Below are 26,909 nucleotides of genomic sequence, written 5' to 3' on the forward strand. Positions count from 1 at the left end.
CGTTCATTGCTTGGAAGTAATTCGTTCAGGCTTTATGAATTCCGCGGAAATTGAATAAGACAGGGAGCCGGTTGCTCGGCGATGAAAACCTCGATGTCCCAGTTTCTCGTGCGTATTATAACGTTAATTTTTATTCTCGTTCTTATTTGCTAACCGTCAATCCTACGATATTCCATTATGAAAATTAGAGGATAGAAATTAGACGAGATGGATAGAGATGAAAGAAGAGAGGGAGGGAAAAATAATAAAATTTTATAGCGTAAAAGCATGCGAATGGTTCGGCCCGGTTTTATAGCGTTCCTAGCCGCAAAACTTGTGAATCAAATAAAATTGTGCGACTGACAAGTCGAGAGCGACGTTTGTTTTGCCAGACCGGGCTACTCGGCCGAATTTGCGAAACAGTATATAAAGGCGAAAGGAGATTTTGGGGATAGAAAGTCGTAAAAACAAAGGAGCAAGCTGATCCCTTTTCTTCGTCGTCCCGTAAGAAAAGGTCGCCATAAATGTTTCTGCTAAGTTTCCTTCCTCAGCGAGGGAAAGTGAAAACGATTGTGGCGTCGTGACGCTTGCGTATACAAGCCTCCTCTATATTTCTCTGAACGGCGATTTATCTTCGGCTTTTTGCCGGTGTACACCGTACGACGAAGAAAAATGTATGTGAATATGTTGCAAAAGATACAAAGTAGTCCACCCACGATGTTAAACTAATCTCCGCGTCCAGAACCGTGTGATTTATGTCGTTGGCAATGTTTAGGACATACTGAAAGTCCAGCCGATGATAATCTCGACGCCACGCTGCAAATGTTCTTATTTATCTGCTGCGTCGAGAATGACTATTTTTCTTCGGTGCATCGTGTAACTTACTTACGACACGTTTAAGGGTGTTCGTTGCAAGTACCTTTGTAATTTGACGCTAAAGACTCTCATTAAAAAACCTCGTCTTGTGCGTTACGTAATATTGCTACTTTTATGTATGACTATCGTAAACACACTATCACATCGTCGTTAATCGCAGGCAAATTACTTATTAAAGTAATTCGCTCTTAATATTCTATAACACTTTACGCGTAATATTGACTAACCTCATTTACGGACGCTTTATCCTTTGCATTATTAATCGTATATCTCGTAGATAGAAAGAGGATAATCCCATTTGTCGAGAGATCTAGTCGGACGAGTTTCGACGAGAACTATTCGATCGACAGCGATTAAAAATTTTCATCATGCGAAAAGCGCGTCGCGAATGTCACGCTTATGGCTCGATTAATTCCCCGCAAACTGCAGGTGACTCGCGGCTAGTGCGGTAACAATGGCCGTGTTCATGGTCCATTCACGATTGTAACATCGGCACTGGCCTGACCGGCGCTATTTCCAGGACAAAAACAAGACAAATAGGCCAACTATCTAGAGCAGATAGACACTGAACGCTTTCTCCTGGTGTACGGCTCTGGGAATCAAGCACGAGTGGTTTGACCGTAAAAAGTATCCGCCTATTGGTTGCACGTGAACGTGGCCTGATTTTAGTCCCTTTTGAATTTTATCTGGTTGATCGAGAGGGCCAGTCGAACCACGAGTGCATTTTTTACATTGTCAGCCTGTAGAATGGACGATCCCTTAGTTGGAACATTTTCTAGCTACACAATTCGGAATTTTCAGTTCGCTGATTGAAAAGAAGTTCAATGGATAGCAGACATTTCCGTGGATGCGAAAGTAAAATAAAGTTTTAATTAACAGCCATGTAAATTCTAAATAGTTATTTTAACCAATTTTTTAAACGAACGAATCAATCGTATATCAATTCCAAAAGCAAATATTCGATAACTATTGTTAGGCGATCCTTTTCTAACAGTTGCCTGTATTTCGTATTTCTCTCGCTGTAAGATGACACGCGTATCGTATTTCGAAACCAATTAAATCATTCTGAACTATCCCGAACTCGTTTCTACGAACATTCCTACGAATTCTCGTAGCGTGCGCCGGCTTGACCAAACAAATGTTGAACGTAGCGTATCCTATCACGCAAATTAACTCACGAATTACAAACGTGATTGACGAAGGTTTACTACCAGTGCCACGTCCTGATCAATGTCTAATTAATTATCGCCTGGTAATACGCGTTGCAAAGAAAGTTCATCGACTACGGTACCCATACTTGTTTCGCTTCAACGATCGAATTGTAATTCAATAAATCTTCGTTTTCTTTCCCTTAACGCGCAACCTGTTCTGATACGATTTTCCGTCTACAGGGAAGTCAGATTACACAGCGTAGCGTTGAGAAACTTTGAGAGATGCGGCGTGTCTGAGAGTAGGCAGAGCGGGCGTAGTTGATGGTCAAAGCTTGTATTAATTACAACTGTCAGAATTTTGAGTACACTGACTGGAACAGAAGCCAGTTACTGATACTGTTCCGAGTTTCGTTATACCCGGCCAGTGATTCTCAGTTTCAAGTAGACGAATCGTTTCACTCGAATGTGTTGCGCGGGATTCTTTCTTTGCTCGTCAATCAGTTTCGATAATAGTTCTGTCACGACTGTTCGGCGAACGAATCGGTTATTTACCTCGTTTCGCTAGTCTGTTTTTATTCTACGCGAAAATATCACGTAACACGATCAGTGGAAGGTAATAATTGTTTTAATCAATTCGTTTTATGCACAGTAAACAGGTCTCTTTTAGCGCGCTTATGTTGTATCCAAAACTAAAAATTTCCTGTAATTGAAATTTGTATCGTTTCGGACGTTCGTCGATTTTTTGTGGAAAGTTTACCGTACGATTTAACAGGAAAATCCAGATGAAGGTTTAAATAAAGGATAACAACCTGAACGCGAGAAAGCGATTAAATTTGCATTGTTTAAAAATGGTCCAACCGTAATCATCCGTCAAGCAAAGAACAAATGATATCGGTAATATTGGAGTTTACCTGGCAATATATTTTATTCGCTTTGACAAGTATTGCACAATTACTCTTTCAAAGGCAATTTTAAACGACTCTCCGGCAAAGTCTTTATTTTTCTGTACAGTAATAATATCTGCGATCGTATTCGTTAGAGAAAAGAGTTCAATATTTACAATTAAAGTTATAATTAATATATCGTAATTCCGCAGTCCCGTTGAAATAACATCGTTCGTTGCATACTTTAACGCGGAACGTTATATTTTTTTATCAAAACACAATAAAGCATCGGTTTATTGGTTCAGGATCGTTGTGCAATAAGAAGTAATAGAAAACTAAATTATACGCTAATTTACAAGCAACCAAATCTCGGATATAAGTCATAGCCCATACTTTGGCCTCGATGCACGTCATGCGCCGAGACTGATGACTCGTTGGAGACTTTGAACATAATCAGAAACACCCAACCTAACCGTAGAGCCCCATTATTCGATGTCAGGCATCCATAATTGTGCCTGGTTAACCATCTCGTCCTAATGAGAAATCAAGCGTAGAAGAACGATGCTTAGACAGTTCAAAATTATCTCAGACTTATCTCACGACATGAATAATGTTGATATAAAATATCAAACAAAGACGAGCACTCTAATTATCGTGTGAAGTGCTGGCATTTATTCAAAATCGTTAGTGGACAATTTTGCGTTCTTGTAATCTGTTAAAATGCAAGTTCCACGATTTCGTAGTTGGCTACCTTGAGATTCGAGGGCTTCTGGATGGGCCAGGTCGTGTTCCAGCATCCTTTGGTCAATCAAGTCGCGACCCATTCCTTTATGAGAACTCGTGATGGACCATTTGCTCAAGGATATTCCAAATGTAATTCTATGAACATCGAATTATCTAAATCGTGTCCCGTTACCTTCGAGTATTTCTTTCCTAGTTTTATTTATCCCGTTGCTTTTTCTAACGTTTAGAGCAATTTTGAATATTTTCTCTGGCCCACGCTGCGCTTTATTTTCTTACGAATCTACTAGCACCTACTGCAATGCTAGAATTACTTACCACTCAGCGCAACGCATCAAGAATTATTTCGCTTACAACATTCCGCAGCGTAGTCTGAAATGGTTCGCGCTTAGAGTCTTGAGAACAATAAATATTTTCTTATACAGGGTTGGAAGCTGTGCTCTTGTAGCGGAGAGCGCATCAATCATGGAAAGCTCTCTAATATTAAGCAACCTAGGATAATCTATTATCCCGTCTGTTCCACATAATAAAGACTTCGTCGTGCTTTGTCTAGCTCCTCGCGCAAAATCCACCTCTGCTACTCTTCTAACGATTAACGACAGCCAATTTTATTTTCCTCAAAGATAATCCAATTATTCGAATAAATCGAAGTTGACCATATAGCTACGAAGCATGCATTTAGTTTTTCCATGGATAGTGCCTGAGTCCTTGATCTACTAGCCTCGAAAAGGGGTGCAAGTAGTCGAGATTATTCCATCGCTCTCCGTTCTGTCCCAAATAATTCACCCCGGTGTCAACCACCCTCGACGCGTTAAGCCGCATATCAACCAACTCAATAAGAAAGCATTTCAGCAGGATTTAATATGACGTGTACTCTGTTATTGCCAGCGTTGTCTTCACTTTCTCTCCTTTCTCTTTTCTTTCGTTGTCGGACGACCGACTACTCTCGCGTCTTTCCATCCGACGTTCGATACAGAGCAGCACGCGTGTGTACGTGTAAGGTACGTTCGAATTTCGTAGCGCGTTCCTTGCTTCCTCGTTTCTTCGCACGAACGCCGGCAAATCCTGATATTTCAATATCTCCGCGTCCTTAGACTTGCCCACTGCAGACTTTGGATTTTAATAACATCGTGTTTCTCCCGGCCATTACTCTCACTCTCTTCCGCGTCCTTGCTTGCCTTGATTTTTATCTCTTCCGAGAATGCGCTCTAATTTGTAAACCTCTTCCAAGACCGACGGAGTAACTGCGTTTGTCGGTCGACCTTTTTACCATAATCTTCGTTGCTCGGTTAAAACGTACTGTCCAAAGCGGATGGCGAAGACGCGCACCGCGAAATCTGCCACAAAATAAAGTAAATATCCGAGGGAAGAGTCAGAAGGATTGAAGTTGCTTTTGTTCGTCGTTCATCGATGACGCCCGGGGGGCATCCACATAATCCTACGAAATACAATTTCGTTGAACAGACGATAGATATTCCAGTTACGCTAGACAACCTTCGCTTCTTTTTCAGAACGTGCGTGCATTAATTTATTCGCATTTTGCAACTTATCTCCAGTGACAAATGACGAATATCGAATAATCAAATAGTTGGTGCCGATACGCGAAATCATATTTCATCGACTCGATTTGGATATTTTGCTGGTGGCTACGCGAATGGTCCGCATATTTTAATGACACATATTTCCTGCAAGATACATCTGTGCCACGATACTGCGGAATATTTATCATCGAAAATCGATCAAGATTCACGGTTTGCGAAACCGCTACAATACGCGTGCTTCTCGCTTTGCACATCGCTGTTACTCGTAAAAATGCAAATACGAAGACGAAAAGCGTTGCCGCAATCGCGCGGATGAGCTTTTTGGGACAGAGCGAAGCCTCGATATCGGCAAACGCTAGAAGTAATTTACAATGCGGTCGATCAGTTCGTCAAAGTCATCGTAAATTATGACGTGGAATTCGCGCACATCGGCCGAACAGCGACGTTATTAAAGCGCTGAGCGGTCGACAAAAAGACCAACGCGAATACCATATAATTTCACGCTATGTCAGCGAGGCCGGTTCGCATTGTCGTTGGTCATCCGACCGTTTTACACATTTTGATTACGTCCCTACACCTGAAATACGTCGCGCGCGAATAGAATAGATCCAGGGAGCGCGTAAAATACGCATATTATCATCAGGCGCATTATTGAATTTCGCGCGAGATCGCGCTAGATTTTATTAACCCTTTTACGATATTATAAATTTCGGGTTACTGTAACATTCGTCGAGTTCGATTTCATGGGCGAATTCGTCCGACGAAGGAATTATATCACAATGGAATAATTGCACGTCCGGTTAGACATAGGAATTTTCCATGATCCTGAATTTGTGGTTGTAGGAATTAGTATCCAATTAATATGCCCGTTAATTGAGATATACGTTTCGCTCTAATTACTCACCGTGATCTATACTTCGATTGGCTAATTGACCGGGACATGACTGATTATAATTGGCTGTCTGGCACAGCATTCCAGATTCCATCCCTGACACGCTTTCCCCTATAATTATTAACGATTCGTCATTCGGTGCACCGATATTTTATTCGTCAGCTTATAAGAGAGCTAGGATCTTCGAATCCATTCTAAATAGAATTTAAATTTCCGCTGGCCCATTCGTCTTTCAGACTCGCCAAGAATTTGTGGTCCTCGTTCGTGTCCATATGGCGTGGAACCAGGCTGTTTCAACGCCTTACAAATCGCATTTCAGATAAAAGTTAGAAGCAATCCAACTTAGAACGAAATGCAGGAGGCGCGAGTCGAGGGACTGGCACGGATTTCGGTGTACGTATCTCGTAACCGCGAAAAGCAGAGTTCCCTTTTCTACACCGACTTTCCTCTTGTCCGGTCAATCGCTGATTTATGTATCGCGCATAAACCATTTACAATGTCGTATCTTACAAATAAATCAGTGCCAGCTGTTGCGAAGCAAGTTAAACGTGGAGCGATAAATATGAGATTTAACGCGCTATCGTTCATCGGACGAACGCTTTCACCCGTGGACGCTGCTTTCGTTACTTCATATTTTTGGAAATCTTCGATCTTTTCAATGGTTTGGAAAACAATTCGTCGATTATAAATAAAACTCGCTGATTGCATTGTAACGCGTTCTCTTTCAACCGCTCCTTGCTTTTGCGAAAATTCGAGGAAACATTGACTTGCAAATATACAGGGTGGTTGGTAACTGGTGATACAAGCGGAAAGGGGGCGATTCTGCGCGAAAAAAGAAGTCGAAAATATGGAATAAAAATTTTTCGTTTGAGGCTTTGTTTTCGAGAAAATTTCGAAATTTTCGCTCGGTACGCGTGCGGTACGTTATAACGGATCTCATTGTAGATCGCTGTCTCGATGGAAAAATTAAAAAAAAAAATTTTTATTCTATATTTTCGACTTCTTTTTTCGCATAGAATCACCCCCTTTCCGTCTGTACCACCAGTTACCAACCACCCTGTATATATAAACCCTCGACGTTTTCGAATAGTATTGTACAAGATCATCAAATCATTAAGATTCTCGATATCGCGAACCCTTTAATGTCGTATGTCGCGAAACAGACTTTCGACAAACGACATGAATAATCCAGGTACGATAAAACTGGACAGAAGCGCCAGCATTTCAAGCAAACCAACTGCGGACCTTCACGGACACGTAGAACGTGACGCATAGGGCACTGGACCCAAGGGAACAGGTACAAATAACCCCATACACGTGGGACACGATACAGAGTTCTCAGATTCACGTAGAATTCAACGCAAACAATCCGGAATCCGACGAATACAAATTCGACAAATACACTTTCGTATTCGTGGGATTTTTATTTGTACATTTTGATCAAATTTATGCGATTTACAGAATCCTGTTGCAGGTCGGATGCCATTGAATGCACTTTTGATCATCAAAGCGGTAATTTTAACCCGTGCAATCGACACAATTCGATATCCATTATGCTAGAAATTACACAGGCGTAATCTGGTCGATCGGTCAATCGCGTAAATGAGATTCAGAAACAGCAGAGAAAGGAACAATGACAAATTGACCTGTGTTTCGTGGTTTTTACTTTATCGGCGTTGTAGTACATGCAAGTTGTGCGTGCAACTCACCGGTCCGGCAGGCGGGTCGTAAGAAACGTTCCAGAGGGTTTTAATTGAATAATAAAACACACGTATTATCCAGTGAACGGCAATTACGGGGACGTTTAGCGAATTTACGCAACCCTAGTGCCACGCGATTCGGTAGCAGAATTTACGATGCATATCTCGATTTTTATTCCCTCATATTTCGGCTGGTAATAAAGTTTCGAGCGTGTTAAAACTGCTAGCAAACTATAAAAGGCTGGTCCGTTAATTTTCCTAATTTCGCTGCCTGGACGTTGACGTTTTCCGATATTGAAATCGTTATCACGTCGTACGTTCACATCGTTTATTTCTCCAATTATTAATTACTTCCTGGAAACGGAGAACTTCGACAAAAATAACCGAATAATTGTTATTTTTACAACGAGTCTCGATAAAATAATGAAATTTGCCCGTGCTATGTAACCGCGAATACAATAAAAATACTCGCGTCATATCTTATCGCGCGAATTAGACGACAGTAATCCGTGCAAGGTTTCGCTGAGAGTATTACCGCGATGAAAAATATTGCGAATTATAAAAATGAATTCAGTTATACGCGTAAGCGTGGTGATACCGGCAGAGAGCAAGGGGCGAGTGCCGACAAGTAACGATAATAAATTGAGACTTCAGCTCGAGGAACAAAACGCAGAAGCGATTTTGTAACCTTGCCTCTGCGCACGAACTGTAATTTCGTCGACAACGAGAGCAATTTATCCAAATTAAAATAGCAATAAGAAGTTATTTAAACTAACCTACCGATTAGGAGATTCCACAAGGGGAGCAGGCCACTATTTTCTTGGAGAACGAGCGGATTTCAGTTTCAGAGTGCCTCCGAAGGGGCTAATTTCGTATTAGACTAAGCGCAGAGGATAATATGGATAGCGGCAGATAGGGGCAACGGTTCTTTCTACCGGTTGAATTCAATTATTCTTTTATACTTTCCAGAGCGTGTAAAACTCGGGGAGCAAGGAGCGTAGTAAAACGAAACGCTCCCCCGGCTAATTTTCCCGCGATCGTTCCTCGAATTTAAATTATCGTCGTTTACTTACGAAGAAACGTCGTTCCGGGACGTCGTTTCTTCGCCCCGTGTCGCCTTCGCTTCAAGGATCTTCGTAGAAAAGGAGAACGCGAAAACCAAAGTGGACGAAGCTACGAATAGAATTACCGATAACGCCCGTAAATTCATGGCGATGCAAATCGTCAGATGGCCGTGACGTTCGGGTTTAAAATATGTTTCCCGATCTCGATCCCGAAAAGGATGTGCTAAATCATCGTGGAAAAATGTCCGATTTTTTCCACCTGGTCGATACCCCTCTTCTATCTGTACAAACAGCCACGGTCAACGGCCATTTTTCACGCTTCAAATTAAAGCGAAATAGTTCCACCCCCTCGCGTGCCGATCTTTTTTACTCCCGCTCTGCCACTTCTCGTTCCATCGTTGATCGCGTTTTCTTCCGGACCCTTAATTGAATCGGGCAATCTACTTCCTATAGACGAACGAATTTAACAAAGAATTTAAGCCGAAAAATTAAAAGCTGCGGTACCGAGAATCTATTTTTCTTCCTTTTTTCTCTCCTTTCTTTCTTGCGCGCCAGTGGCATCGGCAAAAGTTACGAAGAATGATAAGAACGGAGCAACGGCGTTAAGCGGACGGGAGCGTATTTCCCTGGACGATGTAGAAACGCTCGCGGCGTATCCTACTTTTTAAGACTCTAAAACGGGCACGCTTAAATCAGAAGAACGATTGGAAGCGCAGCCGTTCAGGTGGTGGGAGTCGATGAAATATAACGGCAAATGGAAACAAAAGAAGAAGAGGAGAGAATCGAAGCTGGCGTTTCTCGCTCGGCCGATACGTTGTAAGCCAGGAAAACGCACGATGTACACTATATTTTCACCACTGGTTGCACCCACGTTGCATCACTGCATCACCGCCATGTGATATACACTAGGTATAACCTATACATCTAGAGGCTGTTTCAAACGGGGTCAACTATCGGTGGAATTAAATGACTCGTGCGAAAATAAGGACGTTTTATCGATTATTGGCCTGCACTATGTGTATACTTGAAGGAAAAAATATTTCTATTCTGGCTGGTTTGTTAAGGTTTAAATTGTGATGGACAGAAAGAAGCAGTCCGACTTCCTCTGTTGATAATTCTAGTTAGATGCATTGATTCTGCAATTATCTTTCGTCAACCACTTGTTTCTATATTTTATATTCGAAGAAACGATCGAAGAAAGAAAAATTCTCGTACGTAACATATCTTATTTAGCTAATTTTTGCAACTGATTTACAGTGTTGCGAGTCTTTACTTAAAACGTCCTACCTTTCCCGATGCATTAACAACCATACAACAGTTGCACGTTGCATGTCCTTAAACTTCCCGCGCATAAAGGCAAAGTTTAACAAGCACGATACACCGCGTGGCATGCAACGAAACGGTTCAATTATTTTTCACACGAACGTCGCTCTGGAATAGAGCCAGTAGATCTTTTGAATCGATCTGTACATTTAGGCTTCTGCGTCTGTGTCCGTACGAACAGACGCGATAATTTAAAGCGGGTAGCGAAAGTGTCTAGATAGATGCGCCGTAGAAATCGACAGGTATGATGAATGCTCAACAGGCGCCACCATATACTGCTAGCAGAGATTATTGCGTATTCCTGTCAAATGCGCCGTCGGTGGTAGCATAACAGAAGGTGAGGGAAGACTCGATGGAAGCCGACGTTGGAACATCTGCATTTTCAGAGACACGGCTGCGATGAAAGAGAGATGCCGCGTTTCTTCCCCTTTTACCATCTTTCTTCCTTTTCTTCTCCTTGCCTCCTGGCTCGTTCGCGGTGCTTTCCTATGCTTCTTCTCTCTAACTCCTTTTTTCCCCATCTAACCCCCTTTTCCCGCTCCCCCAGCCCCGCTGCCTGCCCATTTCTTTTGCATTTTCCTTGACGCTCGACGCCTCTATCGAAATCCTTTTAGCTTCCCCGTTCGAGTGATTCCAGGTTTTAAGCTCGCCGTTCAATCATCCGACACTTCACGTCGGCGGATGGCGTTCCCGTTGAACGAAGAAGAAGGCGACGACAACGACAAGAACGTACAACGTGGCGCGTCGAAGTTCCGCCGATGATTCTGCCGCGGAGTTACGAGGCAGCCACGACTAGGCCCAACGTGAATTGTCGGAACGAGTTTTGATGGATTATCTGCCGGCACCGGGCAAGTCAGTCGATACGAATTTATCGCGACTACACGGCTAACACCGCGTAACGCGGCCTATCTACCGTTCGACTCTTCGTCACGAAGTTGAATCGTTACGGTGATCGCGACCGAGATAAAAGTTTTCCATTTACACATCGCGCAGCCTGCTGCTATTACGTTCTGACGATATCAACGATATCGATCCAGTTCCCTAGAATTCCAACAGTTTATTTAACCAAATTTCTTATTTTTACGATAGACTCTGCTAGCAAATCTTCGTCTTCGAGTAGTTTCCTTATCGAGACTCTCGCTGGTTTATCTTTTTTCCGTCTATACGTATGTTTAATTAATTCCCGATTCGAGCACTTCCTGTTTTAATAAATCTCCATTCCGTCTATGTAAAACGTGTCGTTCAAGAGTTCTCACGATTACCAAATGTCACGTAAGTGTCATACCTACGTAGATGTACGGAGCGAAATCTTCGTTATTTACGATCCGTTCTCCAAATCTCGCATCTCCATTAGGCAAGCGTACAACCGTCGAGACATCCGCTTCTTCGACGACGGAACCTCGTCGACACTGATCCAAATTACCGGTGACAGAACATTAAATAATTTAAAGCAGAACATGCGAGTGGCTTTCGGTAAATCATTGAAAGCGACGTCATTCCTGCAGGATGGCCGGCTTGGTGGATTATCCATCAGGTGTAGGTAGTTCCTCGCGCGAGGATAGCCAGGTTGGGTGGCGGGAACGTAGCGAGGCGAGGCCTAGATGCGCCGGAAGGAAATCATCAGTACCTGACTCGCAGACTCGCGAAGCAATGGACAATGAGTTATTACCTTCTGGTCTTGCGATAGTACCACATGCTAGGCGACCCATTATGTCGTCCACATTGAAACATTTCCACGAGGGCCGCGTTTAGGTACGAAATAACCAAGATCGTCGCGCTTTGTTTCCGCGACGTTGCGTGTCGCGAGTGTCCTGCCGCTTCCGGTGTCGCGGCGGAATCTCATTGTCGCGATAATACTCGACTTCGTATCGAGCTTCAACCACCACCACCCTTTCACCGTTCTGGATCGCTCAATTTCGACCGAGAAGTGCGCGGCACCCTCGATTCTCGAATTAAGCGATTTACCTTGTTACGAATTTAGGGTGGTTCGAGAAGGGGCTGAAAATCACAGACAGGCTCGTTCGTCTCCGTATCGTGGATGATTGATCCGATGTAGGTACGTTCTGTAGTCGTAATAGGTATAATGGTTGGGACATTATTTTTTGAGATCATATCCATCTGTGTTAATTCACTTGTTTACTTGTTCGTTTTTTGGAAGATGATAATCGGTCGGTTTACGTAGACAGCCTGTGTATCCATTATTCGCTGCTTACGACACCTGTTTTCCATAAACACGTTTCAATTTCGCAGAGTAGAAGGAAGAGGTTTCGTAAACCGGGACATATCACTGGCGAAGGAGCAGCAGATCCGATGAAATCGCATAATGCAACGCGATATACATTTCTATAATATGTATGTAGAGGAATATATATGAGGTTGAATGTCTATGATGGTTGAGGGATTCGCTGGCATTTATACATCTTCTGATAGCGCGTCCTAACATTTGCAGGGGTTTTAAATCTTTACGATTCGACGCCGTCCGATTCAGGTTATCGCGTTTCTGCTAGCTCCTGTAAATAATAGAGGAAACAAACGTCGCTGCGAAGCTTATATTTTATATATGGGTGAAGCCAATCCGGTTTATCTTCGTGTTTTACACAGCGATATTTTTTTCCGCGTAAAACCGTCGGGATGCAGAGTTTCGATAGTCGCTGAAGACACGGACAAATAAGATATAGATGTTTCGCAAAGTGACAAGCTCGTGATTATTTAGGGTGTGATGATAAAGATCGAGGACCATTCGTTACACGGATAAACGTTAACAAAGATTATACAGAACGGTTTAAAAGTCCTCTTTGTATTTGCATTGTGCTTAGTTCGAACGAAAAACCGGATGATAAAAATACATCGATACTAGACCAAAAACGAAACGTTCGTATTTTAAAGGATCTTTTTCTATTATTTCGACGAATGAATTCGATGCGAAGGAATATTATCAAATTTGTTGACGTATAGGTAATTATACGTAAATTTATTAACAAGTTCCGATCGCGGTTGATAAACGTTTGTTCGATACTGCATGGCAAGTGAAATAGGAAAAGGCGTTTTATTTCATTTGTTCGCGATTTTTACGATTCGAAATGCTGCAAAGCATTTATTTTTCCAACCAGGCACGTTAGACCTAACGCGAACTGGCAACGGGCGAAGGTAATTTCCGGCAACCGAATGGAGTAGATTGGTTTCCTGTTACTGATATTTAAATGGACCAGCTCGTGCCGGAACGATCTGAAAAATTTATGGTTCCTTCCAGATTGGAATAGTGGACGGCAATATTGAATCTTAAATCCGCGGTGAGCGTTAAAGGACACGTTTAACGCGTTCGCCGTCTGGACGACTTTTTTGCAGATATAATCACCGGAAGTTTATTGCTACCTAAATAAATCCGTAAAGTTGCCTTACATTCAGCTTCATTTTTACTGAAATAGGAGAATAGATAATACGAACTGATTAGTTCAGCCTATTTGCAAATTATGCGTAGAATATATTCTAAATAACATCGTCGTAATCGCATAATACGAATCAAATGTTTTTCTGTTCTCGATCCTGTGTCTGTCATTATGGAGATCTGCGTAAACGCGAAATTTTACATCAATGAAATTCACCACATATGATTGATCGGAATTATCATATTGCTGAGCAAAGTAATCTCTTGTATCGGCCAACTCTCGAAACACAAGCAATTTATATCACGAAAGCTTTTTACGACCAACCGTTTTGAAATATACTCGGTCGGTAAGTCGACCGAAGTTCCGTTTACTACCAATGCGTGCTTTTAGCGACTTTAATCGCGCTCATTAGCGGCGAATGTAAATATACGCGACTGCACAGCCGGTTTCTACGTACGTACACGCCGACTGTGCGTTAATTGCTGGCGCATCAGCACCGAAACACTAATCGAATCTTGGCTTCCGTTCCGCTGCCTGTCGCGTATAATACGTTAATGAATTCGCAGCTTCACGTACCTACGATTAATCAGTCCTTTCGAATTACAAAGTTCGTGAGATGGTAACACCATCGATTTATCGAACAATTTGATCGACCAAATTTTACTACGATTATATTTTATAGAATATTTCGTTTATAGGTTGAAAGGTTTAACGATCGATAAATTAAATTTACAAATATTGCCTGTCCTGGTAACCTGAAAAGGTAAGCTAGCATCGTAGTCGATATTTTATCAAGCGGTCAATTCCTTGTCAATTTCCTTCGCTGTTAACCATTTATCGATGTTTCATTAGCCGCTTTCGCGGACGTCAGACGTTTCGCTCAATTCATGTCTATACTGTTTTAGTAAGTACATCCAATCTTCTTCGACAGAGTTTCGTAGTATAATTACGGATACATTTAAATTACTGTGCCAATCAACGCGTGTATGCGATTATATTCCTGATATTATTTTTTAAATAAACTGTACTTTTTAAAATACATTCGGCTTGAATGTGTCACAAATAGAAGACACAAAATTCTGGTAATCAACCGGTTCGAAATTTTTCCAAGCTTTTACTATAAACATAGCATCTCCTGTCGTGAAAATGGATCGCATAGTAGAGGCGCGTTTCTCGATTGCTTTTTTCGTATTTTCCAATGCGGCATCGCTGGCACACTTGGAGCCGACACGCGGCCGCGGCGCCGGGTAATAGACGTTCCAGCCTACATTTTCGGTGGTGTTGGTCAGCAACCGGTGTGAATTCGCGTAAATTTGTTGGGGGCGGCAAAAATGGTGGTCGGGACGGAGGGGAGAGTGGCGCGGAGGAACCGGGTGGCGAAGGGAGAAACGGGGTAACGTGAATAATGCCGCCGGTTTAAACGGTGGCCGTCCGGTCATCGGGGGAGGACCCCGTTTATGCCGCATCAGAGTTCGCCAAATTTATTCCATTGCTCGGTGGCCGCGTTCACGTGACTTCCACGATGCCGTACGTTGGCCCCGGTGATGAATGCGCGCATTAAAATTGTCATTGGCGTGCGCGCCGCCGCTGTAAAGTGCACGGTTCGGTGTGCATCCCTGTGAACCTGTTCCCCCTGTTCTCGTTTCTCTTTTCATCCCTCGTGCACCAGCTACGTGCCCTCTTTCCCTCCCCGTCGTTAGATAATGCGTTCGCCGCTAAATTGTCCGCGGCACTCGTCGTTAAATAGATAATAACAGTTACTATTATTTCGAGCTTGGACAGGGTGAGATCGTGGCACGCGGCCTGACACGTCGCTGACGTACAGTACGCGCGCGTTTTCACGATGGATTTCGTTCAGGAATTTCTGGCGATCCACCGGTTCAACGAGGGTGCGGCGAAGTTTCGTTGTTATTGCTGGTATAATAAATCGAATGTACGGTGACTCACGCAAGTATTTCGACATTTAATAGAAGAACCCTTATTCCGTATTTTCGCGGGACATTTGCTTGATCGATATGTTTGTTTCTTTACCAAGAATATTCTTTGGGACTAAAGTGTTCATTCGGCAGAGGGATCGGCAAACTGATCATTTTCATCCTGTGGATCTTTGCCCGTGGGGTGCAACTAGTTAACGTCCTTCGGGGAGCCGACCCAAGGCGTTAGCAATCAAAACACACCAACGAAAACAAGCTATAACAGGGATCGTGTGTATGCCACCCCAAAGGTGAACCCATCCACTCTACCCTGTCGACTGTTATTTCCCCACATCGCCACTTCGCAATCAACAACCATTTGAAACTCTAGCTAACCGTCTTGAGTTACGCACAGTAACGACTTTCAACCAGTTGAACTCTCGAATTTTCACTTAAGAAAGAGATGGAATAATTTGTAGTTTAATTTCCACTCGACTAAACTTTTATATTAAGTTCTATGACGTTTGTAAGGGTTCTATAAACATAGATAAAATATATTTCGTTGTCGCGGTGAAAGTATAACGTTGCGTATAATTTGATGGCAGAGGAGAACGATGTTTATACGCAACTGTATATTCGAAGGAAACGCATACGTACCCAAGAAGGAATATTTGCAAGGATTGAACGTGCGGGTAAAGTTTAAAGAGCGAATCTTTAGGGAATACAGCAAGAAAAGCAAACATCTTGACAATACAGGAAGAGGGAGCTGTGTAAACAGCCTGGCAAGTTTACATTTGTTTTATTACCCTGGTTTTATATGTAACGTAGAAAATTGTTGATGTATTTCCTGCGCGGGTTATGTACAAACTATTTACACGAGTATCAAAGCACGAATGGTAAGAGGGCAATTAAAACTCGCTGATCAGATAACGTCGCGCATTACGTGCTCGGTGTACGATATATGTAAGCTCGTGGCTCATTATTCATTTACCTTGTTTTAACTTTGCAAAAAGTTGGTTAATTAAAATTAACAATTTTGTTACACACCCCGTGGTATATTTTATGAAACCGTGTAACATGCGGTATGATGGGGAAAAAATGCGCTTGAACTCGGTCTAATTCCCTTTGTTACAAACTACACCGCTAACTGTATCAGTTAAAACTTGATCACGAATTACTCCATGATATCACTGTATCTCCTGCCAGAAATAATACATAACCTCGAAATATCTCAATTTCGAATTCCGTTACAAAATACGCCGGAACACGATTCTGCCATCCTCTTGTCCGATAACAACTTCGTGTAACCACCAGATAGCCAAAGCGGACGAGTGTATTGTTCTGGAGCAGCTACGATCAATTTCCATCGGACGCCCTGGTGCGGACCGTCGAGTACGCGAGACCCCAAGCATCGACCAGGATTCTCCCGCTAACCAGCAAAATATTTTCAAGCGAAAAGAAGTCACGGTGTAAATCAAGATCAAAGACTGCAACGACGAGTCGATGGTTCCGACATGCCGTTGCTCCATCCCGCTATAACCATCGAGAATTATAAATAGACTTCGCAAGTTTCGATGCAGATTATTACGAGCTCGTATTCCAGTAATAATTCAAGAGGAACCGGTCGAAGAGGAGTGGGAGAAAGATGAAGACGGGGCGGGACAGAGAGAAGTTAGATGGGTGAAAGTTATTGGGCCACGATCGGTTAGAAAATCAGATATGCCAGAGAGTTTCGCTTCTGGGAGGAAGTGGCCCAGCCGGATGTTTACTTGAAACTCCAACCGCATCTACGGCGGAGCTAAGTGAAGTAAGGTGGGCCCGGAAGCTTCTTAAGTAAAACCATCCCTATCGTTCCTCCATCTCCTTTCTGCCTCCCTCCTTCGAATCAAATCAGCCCACTCCAACCGCCGCATAAATCCCGCGGATGGCGTGCCGGAGATTTGTTTTCTCGTCGTACTTCACGCCCGGACGAGAATAACGAAGATTAATCCTGATATTCGGCTCACCCCCGCTGGCCAAACCCGCTGGAGACATCGCATCGTTACGTTTCGTTGGATCCAGTCTCTACGATAGATTTCCTAATTTCATCAGCCACGAAACGATAGTTCTCCTTCGACTCACCAATGAGATTCGAATTTTCCTCTGTCCCACGAACCATCTCTGTAAAGCGGGATATTGAATTCAAATGAAAAGGAACATGGAATTGCCTGGTAATTTATTTCTTATGCTGAAACCATGTAAAGATAATCCTCGTGGAAATCTTCAAAGAAGAAACGGATATAGCGTGGCATTTACATTGAAACAATGTTAGATTAAATTTCTCGTAAAGGAGGTAAAATTTCATTCTTACTTTACTCCGAAACGAATATTTATGTATTTTTTATAAAAATAGTTTCAAAGGTTTCACTCAACGTACGATCGCGTAATAGAAGAGGGACGTTAACAAGTATCCTAGCATCTTCCCAGATTTTCCGAAAAACCTGCAGTAGTAATAAAGTTAGGTTCCACGAAGTGCGAAGAAATATCTTCGCCTATAAAGTGACCAATTATTCACTTATACTATCGCAAATAGTACGAATATACAATAAGTAAGATTAATATTCGAGAAGCTCGAATTAAATTCTCATTAAACTCGAATTTCAAAGAACCAGCGGACACAGCCAGTGTTTTTGACTCTCTGTCGACGAAACTTGGAATCTCGTTACCACGTACATCGCTATGAGACAGGTTTTCTACGAGCAACACGACGAGCCACGTCTTACAGACTCTCTAGTATTCAATTTTATAAGCTACTTGTTATCTTGTGGCGAGGAGGGCAAGGGAAAAAAGTTACAGTGCAACGGCGGATCCATTGGTCGGGTTCCAACTCGACGGTTTTTGCTGTTTGCACGAAATCCGAGACTGCCGATTACCTTCGCATTGGACAACATCCAACTTCCCATTTTCACCAGTTTAAGGTCTCTCGTGCTCATCAGCCGTTGTTTTTCTAGGTTGCTCCATGAATTCGCTATCTCCTCGAGCTGCGGGTGAGCTTCGTAACCGCATTTGCATCTATCGCGATCAACCGCGTGCTCCTTGATTCGTTGGATCGCTACATCCTACTCCGTTCGTTCTACGAATACGTAATTAGATTGCTCAGAGCATTCGAACGAAAATCTTAGAGAGATTATGGGATTAGCTGTTTGTTTAAAACGCTTTGTCAACATAGGTCTACATACAAGTTAAGCCGCGGGAGATACAGGCCTTTCCGTCTGAATTTTGTCATACCGAATACAGGTGTTTCTCTAGTAGAATTGAATTTTAAGCAAATTCGAAAAGAGAATCGAATAATACATCGGTAAGTATACAACGATTGTTTTCATCGAGATCGTTCATCGAAAGACTAAGATGAAAAGATACAGGTCGCTGGATCGAAACACGATCAGGAAGGAGCGGCGAACAAAAACTGGCGTAGGATATCTCATCGCGGGCGTTAAAACTTGACTGGTTCTGTGGAAATTCCTTAATTATCATCGTCCGTAAAACGGTAATTACTTTGTGCTCCATTGTTCCGTTACGATCCGACATCGCGTTAGAAAAACTCTGCAGTGGCGCAGTGTCGTCCGTTCCCTCTTCCTTCTTCCCCAGCGAGGTATATATAATCGTTCGTTACGTAATCACCGTGTCATCGACTTTTCAAGAAGCAGGAAAGCCGCCGTTTTATGTTTAGCCGGTTTCGACGGTGCATCTTTCCCCGCGGAAAACAAGCCGCGACGCACTCGGTGACACGGCGTTCGCGGAACACGCGACGTCCTTATTAATTTCCTTTTGAACCCGTGGTCGTTTATCTGGGTCGCCGTGCCGCTCTCAGTCGCGTGAATAATGACGTGACGTGACGTGATGGGAATTTCGTGGCTGTTCACGTACGATGAAAGGGAAGTTGGAAGTGAAAAATAGAAGAGGTACGCGGGTTAAAATGGCGGGCGACATTATATCGTGGAACGCGGCCGTGACATAAACACGACTGTCGGTACATCCGGTGCTATAACCTGCGAGCACGCTTCGAAAAAGAGAACGATGAAAAAGAGAAGGCGAAGCGAAGGGCCGCTTGGTCGTCGCATGGTAAATTTTTCATTACTGCCTGACACTTTCTACGTACGAGAAAATGACGGGGGCACTCGCGTATGAAATTGAAATACGTCTACCGATCGAACGGCCGATCCATTTTCCCCGGCCACGTTCCAGAGTCTAGGCGGGCTTCGCGTCGACGACGCGTAGCCAGTCGCCCGCGTAAAAATGACATTGGATCACGGCCGTACTACCGCCATGGACTCGGCACCGAATTCTTTTTCTCGCGTACGCCCATTCCAGGCCAGCATAGCCCCAGATATTTCTTATAGATTGCGTAACGCCAGCGATATTTTTCCGAAGGACCGACTTCCGCAACCTTGATCCCTCTCGAGTTTATCGCCAACGAATTTATCGAGGGATGCGACGGAGAGAAAGAGAGAGAGAGAGACAGAGAGGCCGGCTACTCTATCGGTTCGCTTGAATACAGTTTACGTCTGTGCGCGAGATTAACTCCGAGTATGAGGCTCTTTCACCGAAAGGATTTCTCGTTAAAGATTGATATCGCTGGTGGAAAGCTTGTTTCGGGGGCAAACATCTTTCAGCATGCTAGTTTTATTCTCATACATTCGGCGCGAAATGGAAACGTCGAAACGCGTACCATTCATCGAATATGATTTACGAATATGTACGTTGCGTTTATGACCAAGAGATTCGCGATCGATCTCCTGGAACGAAGCTTCGAATAGAAACGAGAAGCACATTTTCTCATTTTTCGAGTAATATTTTAGGTAACATTTGGATTATAGATATTCGCAATATGTCGCAATAGCTTGAAATTTCTGCGGTACGGCATGTCATCGATCACGAAACGCGAAAGTATCGTCCTTCGTATTTCAGTCCTAAGCTGCAACGCGAGCAAGCCGACGATGTTAGCGAACGGTTATTTCCGTTGTTTATTTTATCCCTCGTGCTGCGACTGGTTTTCTTTGCTTATTTTCTCGGCCGTTCTCAAAGGAGAGGCTTTCTCGAAGAAAGAGTCCAGTGTCTCTGTTCGACTTCCGTAAAATCAAGCCCCGGCTCTGCTTACGAACAGATTTCCGCGAGGTAGTTGTCGTTTTCTCTTCTCCCAGCTTCTTTCTTTCGCTCAATTTCTTCTAACGGCCCTTCAAGCTCGCGACGAGGACCACTTCCTCGAAATCGTCGAGAATGATGATCCCATGGAATCCTCGTTCGAAGTTTCGACTCGGCGAAACTCACGGAGGGAACTCATAACCAACCGACTCGTTTCGCGTTACGTTCGATTAACGCGGCCACGTTTAAAATTTCACCCGGTGAACATTTTTGTGTTCAACGACGAGTAAAAACGAAAGAACGGAAACACGTAGAACAATGACAGTTTCGTACTTTCAACAACGCTGTTTTGCGTTGCACCTTCTAAATCCGACCCTTTTCCACCGGCCTCGTGTTCCTCATTAATTATTCATATTCAATTAAAACTTCTTTCCCGGGTTTCGAGAGTGCACGGTAAACGTTTCGATTAGCTTCGCTGCCGACTAAATAAAACTAACTCGGCTTCGCTGAAGGGTGCACGAGCACCAAATACGCCAACGTATTAAAGCCATTGTACCGCTGCTTCTAGCGAATTGAAGGAAACAAAGAAGAAGAAGAAAGATATTGATATTACGTAAATACGGGGGCTAGGGCCACGCAATTGTTCTTCAATCACCATTCCCCAATGTTAATCGAAAGGAACCGGTTTGTTTGGACGTTTAATCTTATTTGATCTTTGTAGGAACAACCCCGTTTATTGATATTTGATGAGCTCGCGCTACTATATTAACTGCCTAATGAATTGATTTGTAATTTAATTGATTGATAAAGTTGCTTGGTTCAACGAAACGCTGACATTTCGATAGTTTCGACAATTGGTCGATTTGATCTCTATCGTCAAAACAACGTAATTTCTTTTATTTTGCAGGAGCCTTTACCAACTAACGCGTATACTTTTTGGCAAGGCTGTACACTGGAGAAAAAAAATCTGTATAGAAATGATTTTCGCTGTAGTTGCCTCGAAACCTTCGACGTTTCGGCACAAGAAATTGTCAATGAATCAGACCTTGTCGCTATCCTATAACAGAAATTTCCGATGTGCTCGCCGCTTCATCCCTTGCCATCGATAGAGCCCTGTTCCAGGAAACGGCGATTGCGAAAGGGGGCACGTTTCCATTTTATCTTCTGCCATATCGTTCCAGCCCCCGAGAAAGAAGAATGACGCCGAGCAAGAATCGCCGAGGGTTGGATGAAACGAAGGGTTAGCAGAGCCCGATGCTTCGAACTTAATTGAATGCTGGATCAACAAGGCTAACGGTGACGTCAGTGACTCGTTAAACGCACGGTTCTTTAATTAAAGCATCGCTACGAATCGATAGCTTATCCTTCAAATTACAATAGGCTTATCTTTTTGTAGAAATACGTAATGTTGCCACCTCTCCGTTAGCTGGCGATCAGTTAAATTGTAATTGTTCGTTGGAGTCGTGAAACTTGGACGATACTAACGCTCGAGGTGGACGGTTGATTAAAGAGTTCGAGTATGATCGTGATTTTGTTGAATGTTTATTTTGAAGTATACTAACAGGATTGTGATTTTGAAGTGCCTCGTTTTCTGCCAGACAGGAATCTGCAATGTGTCTTGCAATTTGTGCGTCATGTGCCTACCTGGTCGAAGATGCGTAGCGTAACGTTCCGTTAAGGACATCGTCCTGTGGTCTGTTGTCGAGTTCTCAACCGGTGTCAAAATTTACGACACGTCGTTTGCTATTGAGCGGAATGGTCGAGCGCTTAAAATGCTAATTAAGTTGTTCCGATAAACCGAGCTAATCCGAGATAATGATCCGCGATGTAAACTTTATGCTGTGCAATGTGGAAAAATTCTAACTTCTCAAAGATAGCAGGTGCGATGTCCGTATCGTAAACTTATGACAACATTATATCCTGAGCAAGTCAAATAATTAATATAATCGAATATATAAATGTATACAAAAAATATACAGAATCAATCTTTGAACTCGATTTTTTTTTATCTCTAATACGATTAATTCTCAATAACTGTTATTTATATACTCGAAGAAAAGATATTTCCTGCAAATTAAATCGCTGTCGTATATCCAAGTTGACGACATAGGTATACGTTGTACCAATTCCTATCTCAAACGCGTACAACAATCGAAAAAGTTGGCTGTTCGCGAAACTAGTACTTAAAGTTGTCGATAGCGAGGGAACGTAAACTGGCGACAATCTAAACCATGTTACGTTCAAATAAAATGTTAAACGTCGTCCGTGAAGTTTCAGCTAGAACAATCGATATCTCGGTCCGGTCATTGAAGGGAAACTCAAGAAAACATTACCCTAAACTTGGTGAAGATTCCTCGACTCCGGCAACTAACTGGATCACTCGCTCAAACCACAAATGGTCGTGAAGCCAAAACGGAAGGAAAATTTGACGTTAACCAACGATTCGTATCGATCGGGGATGCAGTCAGAAGTTACTCGAAACCGCAGCACCGAACGTCGTGTTTCCCGCTCCAAGTTCTCCTTGGTTTAAGTCACTTGAACGCGACGCTCCTTCAAATTATAAACTTTACACCGTGTGAAACGCTATTCCTCCGGATCGAAAGAGCCTAGTTTGTACCCTCCGCTTCTTGCCCACAGTGAAACCGAAAGTACTGCGCAAATTGTCCTACGGACGTGACAACCATCGCGGATCGCAAGACTTCCACCCATTTGCACCTGGGATACCAGGTTTTAAAAGTTTCGATCGCTGTTCGATTATTATCGTAGAAACGAACCGTTTGAGCAGATCGATCGAAGCGAAACGAGTAAACGCTTCAAATTTTAGGGAAATTATCGAACTATTATCGCCTGTATCGTCAAAGTGTCATTTACTTCGCACTACCTGACATTCGTGTATCACCGTGATTACAAATGTTACGGGAAATCCAAGTAAATCCTTTCTCGTTCGGCGGTATTTCGCGTGTTTACGTGCTGTCACGTTGCACAGTGTCAGGTATCCGGCACGGTAGTTAGGTAAGTCTCAGTTTCGTCGAGCTTTGCCGATTTACGAGCGCGAACGAGACCTCGCGCGTGTTTATTGCCGAAGAAATAAGGAAGGGAATTAAAGACCCTCGAAGGAAGTTTGCGTGATGGCTAAAGACAGGGGAATGAAAATGCGCGAACCGACATACAGCGTCGAAGAGAAAGAAAGTATTCCAGGCTACGTGTGCACGGTCTTTATGTCAAAAACGCGTGATTCCTGCTTGAAAAAAGATTAGCCGTTCTACAACATTCCCCTCGTTTCTTCCGGCCTTTCACAACGGTGTTTTCGCGTATAGCGTTCGCGTGCCTCGCTTTTTGAGCGAAAACCTCGGCGCAGCTATTATATTAAAGGGATAAAGTATCTGAAAAAACGTAGTATGTAGAATGTGCGGCGCGTATGGCCGCTTTTCGCGCGGTTGTTATTGAATGGAAATACAAAGACGGATATGTACGTCACCACTGTGTGGCTGTTGGACGCGTGGCGACTTTCTTATTACGCTGGTAGAATTCCGGCATAGTCGCTATCACGGTCCACGAAACTTACAACCTTAACGAAGCTTTTTCTTCCGCACGGGCGAATCTTGCATTAGCATTCACACCGATAATAACCGCGGTTCGCACAATTATACCCTCCTTCTCTTTCTTCTTCTTCTTCTTTTCACTTCTTTCTGAGAAAAACAAAATCTGCGCGCTCAAAAAAGAAAGAAAGTGAAAGGGAGGAGAGAAAAGCGGCAAGGAAATCTGAAGCGTTTTCATTAAGGGGCGGACTAAGCAGAACGAAAGGATTTCTTTGCGGAACCTTAACGCCGTTTGCAAATACCGCAATACCTGTATCGAGGTTGTTGCGAAACAAAAAAGAGGAGACGCGGATAACGGTAAATCGGGCGATTCCCTTGGCTGGTCTAGCCAGGAAATTTCCATAATATGCAGGAATCTGTGTTGCGTAGCGAAGAAATATGTAGACGCTCGCAGCCGGTTAAACGAAATGGAAGGCCGTGTGTACGTCATTGTCTTGTAACGTCCTCCTTCGTTTCGCCCTCTTTCTATTTCTTTTCCAATTTAATTCTTTATTCCTGCAACCGCACCGCGGTAGACCGGGGCCCTTTGTCGCTTTTCATCGTTCCCACCACTACCGCCATCGCCACCACCACCGCTGCCCGCTTGGTCTTGCTTTTGTGCTATGAGTAATTAAAACATTTTGGTCAGACTATGAGGGTGAGAGTTCTTTGAGCTTTAAACACGCCAGAAAATTCATCCTTTGCCTACCGTTGCAAGCCCGCGTGTCCCCACTTTCGTACTTTTTCACTGTACCGGTTGCGCGTTGGCTCTCTTTCTCTTTCACTTAATATACGCGAGTTTATGAAAGGACCCACGCACGTTGTGTAGAAACAGAAAACTCCGTTGAAATGATAAAAGCAAAGTGTCCGGCCCGAGTAGTGCCGGCCGCTTGCGCGCTTTTACCACCGCGTTGCGTGTTTAAATATCACTGTTTTTGTTTCCAGAAGCCCGTCTACACCTTTCCGCAATTGTCGGATTGTTTCCACTATTTCTACGATTGTCCCATCCGTTGTTTCGTCTCTCGCAATAATTTCGTATTTATGGCCGTTGACGGTCATGGACATTTTTCTCGCTCGAACGATATTTATCGTATAATTCTATCGTCCATGTCTCTCTTTGAAACAGCTTTCCGGGAGTCTTGATGGGTTGACTGTTTTTATTGGTCTGATGTCCCATCTCACACCGATCGGAAAGGAAAACGTTCTCACTATTCTTCTCCTTTGACGACTTTTATACGTGCAAAGTTTAAGAGAACGTTTGATCGTTAACCAGTTTGATAGTCGATTGAATTTGTCTTTTCGCCAAAAACTTAATCGTTAGAACGAGAAGGTGTCGAGTTTAAGTCTCGTTACCTCTCCCTCTGCAAGAGGAAAACGGTCCGGGATGTATATTAATGAATTTTTGGATAGATAAGCGGAAACGACTATTCTGATTGTGAATCGAAAATGCGTTATCCGTTATTTCCTCGATACGATAAATTTAACGATCCCGCCGATCCAGAAGTTCGACGCAATAAAACTCGCGGCATTTCACGTGGAACACGGGCCTACGGCTTTTTTTTTCATGGTTTTTAAACCTTTTGTTTCGCGACGACAACTAACAATGAAAATAAAAAAAAAAAAAGAACAGGAAACACAACAAATCCAGTGAGAGCAATCATCACGCTCGAGAGGACAGAAACGTTATCAACAACTCGCGGATGTAAAATTCGCCCTTTCGGAAAAATATTATGCGCATAATCAACGCGAACGATCTTTTTTGGATCGCGGAAGAAACGGCCGGAAAATGGACTAAATACCTTCGTGTAGAAGCTATGAAAATCCATATTTAACGAGCGTTACCAAGCCAACAAAAGAAAAAGCTCGCTTCATTCATCAATTGTTTCGCTTTCATTCGGTCTCGTTGCGACGTAAACCGGAATGCACCGCTGAAACGAATAATTTTCTGGTAATTCATGGGATATATTACGCAGTGACGAGGATACGGTTGAAAACTGCCTGTCGGAATTAATTAAAGATTCTTCCGATTCGCTGGGACAAGCTGCTTTAATTCTCTCGTGAGTATCCTTGCGAATCGCAGCGACGTTTGGAAGGAGAATCTAGTGGTGGTTGCAACAACGGGGCATCTTCTCCGTGGGAAAACGACGAAACACCGGTTGATTAATAGTACCACGCTGCAAACTCAAGCACTGTGTCTCTTTCTCTTTCGTTTGGCTTCTCTTTTCTCCCAAATATATACCATTCTTCCTGTCTTCGTTCTACGTCTCCTCCCCTTTCCTCATCTTTGCCGTCGGACATCGTACGAAACTATCTATCATCCGCGGGTTTCCGTGTGTTATCAATTTCGTCGACTGTAACGACTGTGTACGGCGAAACCTTCTTCTTAATTTTTTAACCCACCGCCCTTACGTGTGTAACAAATGGCCCGTGTCTGACGAGCCTGGAATACTTCCACTGCGCATTCGCCGATTCCTCCTGGGAGAAACGGCGCACTACGCCGGAAATCTCACGTGCTGGAAATCTATGAACCCTGAAAATATCCGTTCAACCGGAGCAACATCGGTTCAACTCTAACGAAATAATTGTGCCGATGTTTGTTTCCTAAACGACGATGCTTCTGCCGTGTGTTTGTTAATAACAAAGATTTTTTTTTAAATCGGGAATGTAGAGTACTTGTTTGTCGTTAACCGAAGATGATAAATCGCGTTTTCTGTGTTTCAGCGGGTAGCAATTACGAACTGTATGGGGCGTAACATGGCA

General features: G+C 43.2%; 1 protein-coding gene across 1 annotated transcript in view; it reads left to right on the forward strand.

Annotated features, from left to right (window-relative positions):
- LOC117241616 overlaps window positions 1-26,909 on the forward strand; it is a 62,581-nt gene that overhangs the window by 35,183 nt on the left and 489 nt on the right. Inside the window, exon 3 of the mRNA XM_033507490.1 lies at window positions 17,116-17,130. Within this exon, the coding sequence (XP_033363381.1) occupies window positions 17,116-17,130 (15 nt within the window). The remainder of the gene's footprint in view (window positions 1-17,115; window positions 17,131-26,909) is intronic.

Source organism: Bombus vosnesenskii, unplaced genomic scaffold, assembly GCF_011952255.1.
Source record: "Bombus vosnesenskii isolate JDL3184/JDL3185 unplaced genomic scaffold, Bvos_JDL3184-5_v1.1 scf7180000016261, whole genome shotgun sequence".
Classification (NCBI taxonomy): Eukaryota; Metazoa; Arthropoda; class Insecta; order Hymenoptera; family Apidae; genus Bombus; species Bombus vosnesenskii.